The 12271-nt window shown below is 47.3% G+C and overlaps 1 protein-coding gene across 1 annotated transcript; it reads left to right on the plus strand.

Moving 5' to 3' along the window:
• Nucleotides 1–860: 860 nt before the first annotated feature.
• PHALS_13368 (uncharacterized protein) lies at nucleotides 861–1211 on the plus strand (the record flags this gene model as incomplete). The annotated part of the gene is made up of 2 exons (XM_024729113.1): nucleotides 861–881; nucleotides 969–1211. The coding sequence occupies 2 exons, from the start codon at nucleotides 861–863 to the stop codon at nucleotides 1209–1211; spliced, it is 264 nt and encodes an 87-aa protein (XP_024579523.1).
• Nucleotides 1212–12271: the final 11060 nt, after the last annotated feature.

Genomic DNA, 12271 nt, shown 5'->3' on the forward strand with positions numbered 1-12271 from the left:
TTCGTACTGGTTCCTGTTAAAAAGTTAAGGTCGGTGACCTAAATTAATCTTCCTCTAAGCGCAAAGCTACGGCAGCCCCGCTGCAAGTACAGTACCGACTTGAAGGAAAGAAGAACGACTAAATACCTTGAAGGTAAATTTGCAGCTGAATCCAAAATGAATATTAGCTCCTCACTACTATTAAAACCCCAAGGGCTACTAGAGGTTTAAACTAATAAAACCTGGGATCTCTGATCTACAAATTAAGGGTGGTTGAAACTCATCATCAACTAATGAAAAAGATTATGGGTGTACGGAGCTTGGACTTCGAAAGTTTGAGCTTCAACTTTCGTTGAAGGTATCCAGTAGAAGGAACTACCGACTTTGAAAACTTGAGATTCAAATTTCGTGGAAGGTATTCAGTAGAAGACACTGGTTTACGCCATCCACTTCTCAAGTCAGAGACACGTCGGTCTCATCACCAGTACAGATTACCAACAATCTCACTTACATAGAATGTATGTGACTTCAAATACGAAATCACGTATGCACCATAATGTAATATTCTTTTGTTTATTCCAACAAAGCATAAAGAAGGTACATCAATGTACCGTCATGTAATGGCTAAGTGTAGCCCATTACAGTAGGTAAGAATTACATATTTTAGATTTGTTTAAATTAACCAAATTCTGAATATGCGTCACTAATTAAGCATTTACTTTACAGGCTCTCTATTTCGCTTCTGGGAGAAGCGAAAAAATCAGTCCTTTGTGCGTTTGCTCAAGCGGTTATTTTAGTCAAATCCACTCTGGTGAGAGGTCTTTTGAAGTTGATGGCACTATTCGTCAATTCGACAACGAGTCTGAATAAGTCTGTACTAAATGATGTTTGATCACAGGAGTGTTCAACAATCTGTCTTCATGCAAAAGACACACTTCCTCGGATGATATATCCGTAATTAGCTTATATCGAGGGGAGCGCGCAATTAGCGATCTAGTTGTCGAAAGCGGTTGTCGCATGCCTCGAAGATTTCACCAACAAATTTCTTGGATGATCCTCGCCAGAAAGCCTCATCAAGGCTTCGTTGGATTAGAAGTAGCCTTAACCGTAAATCCGCTTTTGCTACGCGCCATGCCCTTCGCGGGGTAGGGATGAAAGCTAGGGAGTCGCGCGCAAAATCAGCCATTGTGGAGTACTTTAGTGGAAGTGGCACTCTCACAAGGAAGCGATAATGTTGCATATGATAGCACTGCCTTTCCAGGCGTATTACCTGCAATCCAATTCTAAGTCACCCGCCAGGAGAGGTGAAGATTGGCGAGCCCGGTGCAGCTTTTGGAAATTTTCTTTCTGCGATGATGGCAGATCTTCACTCGGGGGAGGTGGCAGTACCAACTTCATGTAGGGTCATTAAACGATTGGGCTTACACTGAATACTTTTGGGCCCGCCACACCTTTCAAGAGAAAGCTTTGCGTATTCACTGGTTGCTGAGGTCAACTCTTGTGCTGGAAGGTTTTGCTAGAGTGCAGGGGGTAAAAGCTCTACAATCGCACATGCGGCGATAGACCCCATTCAAGCTGTGAAGAAAGAAGATGGTCTCTCATCTGCCGTGCAGCTTTGTGGTAATCACAAATACTATATCTGTGGCAGCACCTCCCATCTGCGCTCTGTATGTCCCCTTCTCTTAGTTGAAATGAAAAAAACACTATCCAACCGAGACTTTCTCGCGGGAAATGTCAAGTTCAAGCAAACCGCAGCGGAGCTGCCGTATCTCTTTGCTTAGAAGTAGTTAAGCTAAGGTAACCGACCTTACGTTCAATACTAGAACCAGTATGAGTGTGGTGGATTGCGATCCGCTCACTCCAAGAGTTCCCAAAACCTAACCCGAGGCATATAACGGGGTTACACGTACCCTGGTATGAAAGGGTTGGTCACACAAGATGGTGTGACCGTACAAAGGTATGGATTACACAATTTGATGTAATCACTAAATGGTGTTGGCTACATCGTAACGAGAAGCCACTGCGTGTCGGGACTACCAGTAGTTAGGCATATTAATTAGGTTCTACAATTTAATAGAAAATATGAGGTTTTATATAATGGCGGCTCTGCCGCGAACAAAACAGATAAATTCAGCTTAATTTTGAATGGAGAGTACATTTGCCTCGATTTAAGGTATCGGATACTCTATGAGGTAGCGGGTTCCGATCCGCTACACTCATGCTGGTTCTAGTATAGAACGTAAGGCCGGTACCCTTAGTAAGCTTCCTCTGAGGCAAAGAGCTACGGCAGTCCCGCTGCACTAGTAGCACTTAAAGTCAATCTACATCTGAGTGGTTATGACTGATCCTCGATGAGGACCTAGTAGTTCTTCTATTTACCCCAGGCATGCAGAATGGACTAAGAAAGCTGATGTCTTTGGTTGAACTTGAGGGTGTTGAAAACCTTGCTTCGCAAGTACCCGAATAGATAAACGCGCGCATAAAGACGGTTTCAAGTTATAAAAGTGCTCTGCTAGAGCACCTTCAGCGAAGATGTCGGCGTCAACTGCGTCAATGACGCCACCGTTGACGATGGAGGACTCCTCAAGACCCAGGCCGCTGATAATATTCGTAAGGCCTTTGATGGTAAAGATGGAAAGAATCTCTTGATCTGGGTAGAGAAGAGAGATGCTATGGCATCCGCTATGCTCCAGACCGAGCAAAAGTGGGTGCCGTTAGCTATCTCCTAGCTCGATGGTCGAGCGCGAGATTAGGCACTGACGTGGAGCACTTCGGTTCAAGTGGCGTTTCCCTCCTGGACGGAGCTGAAGCTGCAGCTGTTACGAGCGTTCTCGTCGCGTTACCAGTCATAACGCGTGCGATCGCGTTACCAGTCATAACGCGTGCGATCGCGTTTCCTTGCCGTCCGACAGAGCAAGAAAGAATTGGTTAAATTTGTTCAAGAGTAGCAAAGTCTCATTGCGGGGATGGCAGCCGATCCTCTCCCCGAGGCGGTCACAGTGACCGTCGTTACGGAGGACCCCGTGGTTAGAATGGACATCTTCTGTGAGCATCCACCTTATTTTGAAAAAGCGGTGAATTTGAAAGAAAATTGCAAATTCAACTCCAAATTGGCACACCTTGGTTCGAGTGCACAATCTCATAGCTCGTCGGGCGAGCATCATCCAATGGATTTCAGCTATGCTGAGAAAGAGGGGGTAGAGCTCCGAGCTGCTGGGCAGCGTTCGAACACCCGATGGTGTATTGTCTGTGGAGACACCCGTCACCTTCGAACTGTTTGTCCTTTAAGCAAGGCGTGTCAAGGCTCATCGAACCGACGTGCCGCTTCTCACCATTTTGGTGTGTTGCGAGGGAACGACAACACCCAGTAGGGGCGGGGTGCCCTGCTGGGGGGAAACTGAGTGCTGTTGAGCTTTAAAGAGGTTAGGGGCAGCCAGGCCCAGCCACGAAGAGCTCGCTGCTCTTGAACAAGAAGCGAGTATGAAAGGCGGGCTTGCTTGTCGTGAAAGCGACCGTGAAGGGCTATGAGAAGCCATGGAAGATCCTGACCGATTCCGAGGCGTCGGCTATTATGCTTGACGCTCCACCCTAAAAGGAGGTCAGCTGTATAATAAGGCGCTAAAAATCGGTTGAGTGACACCTTCGCTGTTCGCTTAACGACGGGGACTTGTGTTACCGTGCTGAGGGACCCTGTCGTCCTCGGTGTCAAGTTTCTTGACTTCGGAAGCCTGATATGCGGTTTAGTCTTAGGCTTGGATTCAATGTATGACTTTATCCTCGGTATGGCGCGGCTGGAACACCGTGAGCCATGAAAAATCTAAGGTAGAAAACCTTGGGTCTCACGCGCACGTCTCTTGGTGGAGCCTTGGCGAGTAATGAACCCACCTCTGCTAGGAAGCAGAATCACTATTGGTGCGGGCGCTGGACGGTCAATGTGCTGGATATCGGAGTATCCGAGTTGTCAAACACCAAGAGTCTATAGGTCAAGAGTCCCGAGGAAGGCTCGCTAGCTGAACGTGGAGTGACATGTAACCCACTGAGCACAACACATGTATCAAATCAGTTGCTGCATGTCAAGAGTGGCATGGTCGGACGAGATCCGAGGCATCGAGGGCGTGGCCCCAGTGATGCATGTGGAGTGTCACGTAATCCACCTAGCACTGTCCAAATTCCGAAGCGGTTGCTGCATGCCAAGAGTGGTATGATCGGACGAGGTCCGAGACATCTGGGCAAGGTCCTTCTGGAGCGCGTGGAGTGGCAAGTTATCCACTGGACGAAAACTGCAGAAGTAGCAGCTCTTCGTCGGATGTTGTCAATAATATCAAGGCTCCGATGAAGAAGGAAGTGGGGACACTGGACGACGCCGAGTGCGTGTACTCAACGAGACTTCAAACCTCTGTAGAAAGGAGACGGCAACGCCGAATGCTAGCTGCAAGACGCAGGGCATCGACCCTGACCCAAATGTGTCTACCGTAAACGATATCGCACAGATATACACCCTCGTCAGCGGTATGACGGGGGTGAAGACGGCGACATCACCCCCGAGGCTGTTCCCGCGGTGGATGCTTTTGTTAAGCTGGACAAGATGTCCTCTGAAGAGTTTGGCCGTGCCTTGAAGGCAGGCAATTCAGCCGAGGTGATCAATACACGACCTAACGAGGAGATTAACCCGTCGTCGCGTCTGGAGTAGGTGTCTTGGAGAACACCAAGAGGGTGCTGAACGCACCAAGTGAACTATCGATACTGAAGGATCCCTCGGAGCCGTACTATCCTCCGGTAAAAAATATAAGACGTCGTCTCCAAACGCCCACCATCGGTCCTACCTCCTGACCGAGGTGTGTTATGATATCGACATGGCTCCGGGAATCAAATGCTGCGTGACACACCAATGGCCCCTGCCTACAAAAAAGTTTGACGTCATTAACACCTTTTTCTGTGCGAAGCACGACGCAGGAATGGTGCGAGAGAGCAAGTTTCCTAATCTCGAATTAGGAAACTTGCTCTCTCGCACCATTCCTGCGTCTTGTGTCCGATACCCGAACGGCAAGTGGCGTATCGTTCACGCTTACAATAAGCTTAATGATGCCACCATTTCGGACGTACGCCAATTTCTTAAAAGGACGTTCTCCAAATCAACATGATTGGATGTACAAATTGCAGCACACTGGACTTGATCAATGGGTATTACCAATTGCTCTTGGAAGCGAGTGATATTTCGCCGACAGCGTTGAGTACTCCGAGCAGCCTGGCTGGTAATGCTCCAAAAGCTGTCCAGCCCACCAGCAACACTTAATCGTCGTGTGACGCAGTTGTTCAGGCCTCAAGGGCGTATGCACAGACACAACTTCGACGACATTTTCGTCCACAATCGTGCGGAAGACGGGAAGACGGATGAAGAGTACCACACGGCCATCTTAAGAGCGGTGCTCGAGTCCATGCGCACAAACAAGCTGTATGCTAATGCAGACAAGTGCATGTTCGGCGCTGAAGAAATCCCTTCCTTTAGGGTGCTTTATCGGGAAGCGTGGCCTTCAAGTGAATCCCACTAAGGTCAAGGTTGGCCGGTTTCAAAGAATCAAAAGGACTTTCGCAAGTGACTTGGCCTTGCCAACTGCTTGTACAATTATAGCGCGAATTATGCAGAAATGACACGTCCATTATCGAATCTTCTTAAGAAAGATACGGAATAGTGTTGGAACATCGAGCAGCTACTTGTACAATTATAGCGCGAGTTATTCGGAAATGACAAGGCCATTGTCGAATCTTCTTAAGAAGGATGCAGAAAGGTGTAGAAACACCGAGCAGCAGAAGGCTTTTGACAGGGTCAAAAACAGCCTCCTTCAATCGTCAAAACTGGCTTTTCAAAATTCGATCGTACTTTTAGTGTCGGCTGTGACGCTTCGGACTTTGCCATCGGCTGTGCACTACTGTAATCAGACGCCGGGGGGGAGACTGGGTGATCGCATTCGAATCTCGTCAGCTTAAGGCAACAGAGTAGAACTACCCAGTCCACGACAGGGAATTATTTGCAATGAAGTATTCACTTGTCAAGTTCAAGGTCCACCTGCTCGGCTCCAAGCCATTCGTGACCTACAAAGATCATGCGTCACTACGCACTGCGGCTCAGTCGCCTCACCTCTCGCAGAGAATGGCTAGATGGCTATCGTTCTTTGCGAAATATAACTTTGAGGTGAAGTATAAGCCAGGAATGCAGATAATTGGCTGATGCGTTGCCACGCAGACCAGATTTTGAGCTTGCTCGTGTCACGAAAGTGACGTCGTCCGCAACGGATTTGATGTCAGCGACGGATTTGATCCGCGCCGCGTACGCCGGTGATGGTATGTGCGTAGCACTGCTACAAGCATTCGAGAGCAAGGAGTTTGGAATCTCGGAAAAATAGTGGTCATCGCGACTGGGCGCGCGATTGCACATTATTCGTTGAATAACGGATTGCTGTATTATAGCACCGAATCGACGGATACACCATGAATAATTTTTTTTCACAATGAGGATTTGAAGTACCGTATCCTTTATGACGCCCGCGACACTCCAAACAGTGGTCATCTCAGTCTTGAAAAGACCTACGGCTCTGTGAGTTGCCACTGCTGGTGGCCAAGCTACGAATACTTATGTGCGCACGTGTGAGAGGTGTCAAATGTTAAAATCACTCCGAATGCGGCAGCGCCGCTGGTCAGTTTATCGGTGTCCACCGGGTTTTGGCAGTCCATGATTATGAACTTTATGTTTGGCCTGCCGAGTACTCGGCGGTCAACGCGGTGGTGGTGATCTTTGTCGACCATTTGAGCAAGATGGTCCTTCCTGCGCCGGTGCTGAACACCATCGATGGTGTCGGTACATAGATGCTGTTTGTGGATCGTGTCTTTCGCCAAAATTGACCACCGGAGTCAACTGTCTCTGACAGAGACCCACGCTTCTCTGGAGACTTTTGGTCGACAGTCCATCCGCATGCCGATAGTCAGACGGAGCACTCGAATCGCGTCGTTGAAAATGATCTTTGAAGCATCTGCGCTGAGATGCCGAGGCGCTGAAGCGCCATCCTGCCACTCGGAGCGTTTGCGCTGAATAATGCAATTCGTCTGTCTACTGGCTACACGTCGTTCCACGTGAACGGACTTGTTAATCCTCGCGTTCCGCTGACGCCACCATCCCATGGCTCAGGGCTTTGTGGAAGAGTAATAGCCGAACGGCTAGCTGATGTCAGTCCTCGCACTCTTCGTAAAGAAGATGATGACTTCCTGTCTACCATAGTGAGTGTCTTGCGACATGTCTGCGATACGATGTCTGAAAGCCAAGACATGAATAAAGAATATGCAGACGGAAGAAGCAGAAGAAATTTTGAAAACATTGAGGTCGGAGACCTGGTTTTATTTTATGCTATAAACCTTCTGACACATGTAGATTCTGCATTATTAATCCGAAGCTCCGTCCACGGTTGATCGGACCTTTCGAGGTTGTGGCCAAGCGGGGCCTTGCGTATACGCTACACCACCCGAAAAGGATGCGCACCCACCCGGCGTTTTATGTGGTTTGCTAAAGCTGTCCCGGGATCCGGCGCAAGTGAATGAAGAAGTTTTGGCACCGGAGCGGCGCCAACAGGCACTCGATCACACAGAAACTAGACCAGCAACTGATTTTGGGTACGGAGTGCATCAATTTCCATCTCCACTGGCGCCAGGTGCTTTACAGTTGCATTGAGAAACGCATTTGTCGACTCAACGGCTAGAAGCCACTCCGGCAGAGTGCGATTGTCCTCAACGTGAGGTAGTTGGTGCTCAGCGGTAGGTGACCTCGGGAACCTCGTCCTTTAGAGCTTGAAGAGCATCGCGAGTCACCTGGCGGCGGTTGACGAAGTCGTCAGCGTCCACCGCCGAATCTTCTCGACGATAATGGTGGTGGCTACTATCACATGGAACGTCTTGTGGGTCGACGTCGACGCCAGGGTCAAACCCAGTAGCTTGAACAGTGGCGGGGATTCCCCGACTTTAAAAACTCGTGAGAGGTTGAGATGCCATTTTGGCAAGACTGCTCAGACATCGTGGACGCTTAAAATCAGAAGGATTATGACGTTCTGTGTCATCGTACGCCCCAGCTTCTCGGCAGTAGCCAGAACAGCCGAAGAGACATAAGCTGAGCTACGGCTCTGAGCTGCTGGAGTTGCAGACTCGCCCGTGTGAGAGACCAAAGATCTCGCGGGAGAGTGAAAAATCAACCCATACGTTGTTGGGCGACAATCTGAAGGAAGTTGGTGACGCGCCTTGAGTTTAACAACTCAAATTGAAGTTGGCGTTCCACGCGCGCGTTCACCTAATTGTTACTCAACTGTATGTTGTACAGCGATGAAAGTTTCCGGTGCCACTGTACCAATCGCTCAAAATACTCGTCGTCATCTGCAACGGTTTTGCCAGGGACGAGCACCACAGAAATCGTCCGCTTCGCTGGAACAGGAGCGCCTCCTCGTTACGCACGAAGTCGAGTACTGTACGTATCCACCGGGATTGCTTGAATAACCAAGAAGCGAGCTCGGATAGCTTTTCGTTCGTCAAGGTTAGCTTGTGTAGTGGCCGGGAACTTGATCACAAAGATGCCCAACGATCGAGTGATCGCTTTCTTCGCTTCTGCAGTGGGATCCACCGAGCGGAAGCCGTACTCCACACGAGGGACAAGGACCGACCGTGGATGCGCGCGCATGGGAGCCGCCCTGCGGACAGCATCCAGCTGGTGCTTCTGTGACTCGTCGAGGTTATTAGTAATAACACCGCTTCCCCCGGATGTCGAGTGTTCAGGAAAAGGACACGCGTCCGCAAGGCTCGAGCAGGGCTCACGTCGCGCCGCTAGGACACCTACCCACATCTTATATCAATCCTGGGAGAGATGTAACCGACTTGTACTTGTAGTCGACACCCTCCAATCCTCGTCGAGGAGATCCATCGCCCGTGGCGGACACTGTGCGCGGTCGGGCGTAGACATCGCGTCTGCGTTCTTGTCCGTACAACCCTGTCGCTGACAATGCGCTGCGCGGTACTCGATTACTGAGAGCTTGGTCTACGTTTCCTTTGACGCCACGGACGTGCTGTCCGTAGTTAAATCGCGTGCAAGAGACGAAGGAGGTCTCTGTCCGCGGGCGTTCTCGGAAGCAGCGTGGCTGGGTGCCTTCCGTGTTTCCAACACAGGGCTGCGGGGCTGCCGTGACTCTTTTGCTCAGAGGAAGCTAAGCTTAGGTCACCCACCTTATGAGTGTAGCGGATCGCAATCCACTGACTCAAAGAAACGCAATACCTCAACCCAAGGCAAATACACTCCTTCATTCAAAAGTATTTCTTTTTGTTTGATTCTCGGCAGAGGTGACTTTATCTAAATCTATGGATTTTCTTAATTAAATAGTAACACCTAATTAAAATGCATACCTATTGGCAGTCCCGCCACGTAGTGGTATCTTGTTGAGGTGTGGCCACACCGTCGTGTGTTCACACCCTCTTATGTAACCCTCTCCTTAATACCAGGGTACGTGTAAACTCGTTACAGGAAGTCAGTACGTGGCTGGACTGCCAGTTATTATACATTTAATCAGGATTTGCTATTGGAAAAACTATAGATTTGGATATAGGCGGCTTTGCCGCAAAAAAATCTAAGAAATACAGTTTACGTTTGGACGGAAGGGTTAATTCGCCTTGGGTTAAGGTTGTAGTTACTCTAGGAGTAAGTGGATTGCGATCTGCTACGCTCGTACTGGTTCTATGTATAGAACGCGGGTCACCGATCTTAGCCATGCTTTCTCTCAGCGAAAGGGCTACGACAGCCCAGCTGCAGAAACAGTGTGACGTCTTAAACATTTTTATGTGTACAGCGCAAATCGGCTTGAGTGAGCGTTAGTTAACTCCCTATTTGTGGCGGACTATCGTTGTCAAATAAGGCTGATGCAAACGATAATTTGTTCATGCATACAATACGCTTAATACAGCAGGCATTGCGGTGGAAGTAAGATTTCTAGATACGATGTGCCGCTGAACTAATTGAACCCTTTCAGATAATTCAGTTCTTCTGACTTGGTTTGGTTTGGATTTCCTTACATGCGATAAATTAACATCTTTCTCACTTCAGCTAGAACTCCAAAGCAAGGTGCTTTAAAAAAGCAAGTTATGACCGAAGTTATTATGCGCCAGCGACGTTTCACCATCTTATACTGTAGCTGTTTGAGTCACATTGTGCCGACGCACATATGTATTTCGACGATGTAAATGATAATAGTATCTTAGAGCACGGATGTTTGGATGTGAAAGACAAAAACTGACCATTTATAAGAGGTATCCCCAATGTATGCGCTTGAACAGTAGTCAACAGGATAAATTTGACTCAGTGCCAATGAATCCTCAGGTCTCGGTGCTTTATTAGGAAACGTTGCTTGTGATGATTCCGCGTAAATTAAGGTCATCGTAATTTGGCCAGTGTGTGTCATTGAGGTTAGAAAAAAGGCTTGCATCGATAACTTCTCGCACAAGTATAGTAAGCATAACGACAACATGGCACGATTCTGCACTAACCTTTTTAAAACTGTGTCACATCGTGCTGGGGTGCGATAAAAGAGGTGGTCTATAAGACTGTGCTATCAAGTTTGGCTCTTTCGAACCCTGACGACAATTCTATTGTCGCGTTAACGCGTTTGAGTGTCAGGCGCTGAAAGCGACAGAGAAGAACTATCTACAAATAATTTCACAAGAGAGTTTGACCTATTGCCGACGATAACGAGGGGACAGGCTTAACACAATATTTTGCTTCATGCAAAACGTTGTCGCCTTGCTTTTTGAACAGCGTTGTGACCGACGCATACTCTTCACCTATACAACACCTAGCGATGACGTAACTGACAAACCACTCCACGTATAAGTGAGCTCGTACGTCTACAGCGTATACTTGCCAGTTGATGATCATTACATGGATGATTGTTGAGGTTTAAATGCACTGTCCGAACATTTGTAATATGGCATTAACAATATGTGCTATGCGTGGATTCCATAAGCTACATCTCACATTGGACCGTTTATTGTCGAACCAAAAAGAAATTGAATATGATTTTGAATATGAGATTGTCTTACTTGTTATTGTTGTCGTGAAGATCTTTATACTTGAGAATGCTTGTCTCAAAATTATGTCATGCATGTCTGAATATAACGAATTACGTACCAAACTTTGTGAGGCCGTTAAAATACTGATGCTGGGGGAGAGACGTTTATCTTAAACGCCTAGACTAACGTGTTATTACCAGTCGATGAAGTTAATAATTCGTGTGTTTATTGAGTGTTATATTGTGGCGGTGACATCATTGGAATAGACAATGTAAAGACGTTTAGCTCCGCTAGCGACGTCTTGAGAAAAAAATGACTCAATAGCGACAGATTTGCTTAAATGCGGTAACAATAAATATTCACAGTTACACCAAAGTGCAATGCGTGCGTCCGAGACTGAAAAGATCCGGATTTGGCGTAACACTATGAAATACGGCGCAAACGTGTGTTACCATAATATGTCACAAATTGTAAAATTCATAATTAGTTATTGTTGCCAATTCCGGTGGAGAATGGGAGCGAATTGGTGACGGGGTATAACGTGCCAAGTCGAACTTACTCAGCCACATTTGGCTTGCCTGGCTTGTGATCAATACATTGGATTGCAGAATCGATGTTTCTTTGAAGTATTAAGCTTCAAGATACAACTGGGCTATAATCACTAATATTAATTTGTAAGTTTTGTCAGCAAGCATCTTGGTGGAAGCTAATACTCCAACATTGGCTCATTGCAAAAATCTGTCCCGTCGTTTTTTTCGCCGTGAAAGTGACAGGCGTGTCTGATTTGGAAATGCTTGGCAAGCTCGATGTATAAGCTGCCTTACATTTTTTCTTATCGTGCAACATGTGCCATTCCGTAATTGATACAGTGACATGTCGTGCTTCATTTTCAAACAGGAATCGAGCATCATGATTTATACTCGTCACGAATAAGGGCGTCGAGACGCTGGATAGGTGAGGTCGGCTTAATGTGATGGTGGGTGCGTTCTCGCGTCTCCCCATGTCGCATATCACAATGAAAGCGTGTAATGTGATGCGTTTGTTTGACGTCTATAGATATAAATATATATTTTTGACCGACTTCAATAATTTGCTGTAAATGTGTCTCTACTCATATTCCTCAGTTGAAAGTTTGTCTATATTATTATTTACAGACGTAATGACTTCTCAATTTTTACCTAGCTATCAATATATGCGATACTGTAACAAC

Source organism: Plasmopara halstedii, assembly GCF_900000015.1.
Source record: "Plasmopara halstedii genome assembly, contig: Scaffold_658, whole genome shotgun sequence".
NCBI lineage: Eukaryota > Oomycota > Peronosporomycetes > Peronosporales > Peronosporaceae > Plasmopara > Plasmopara halstedii.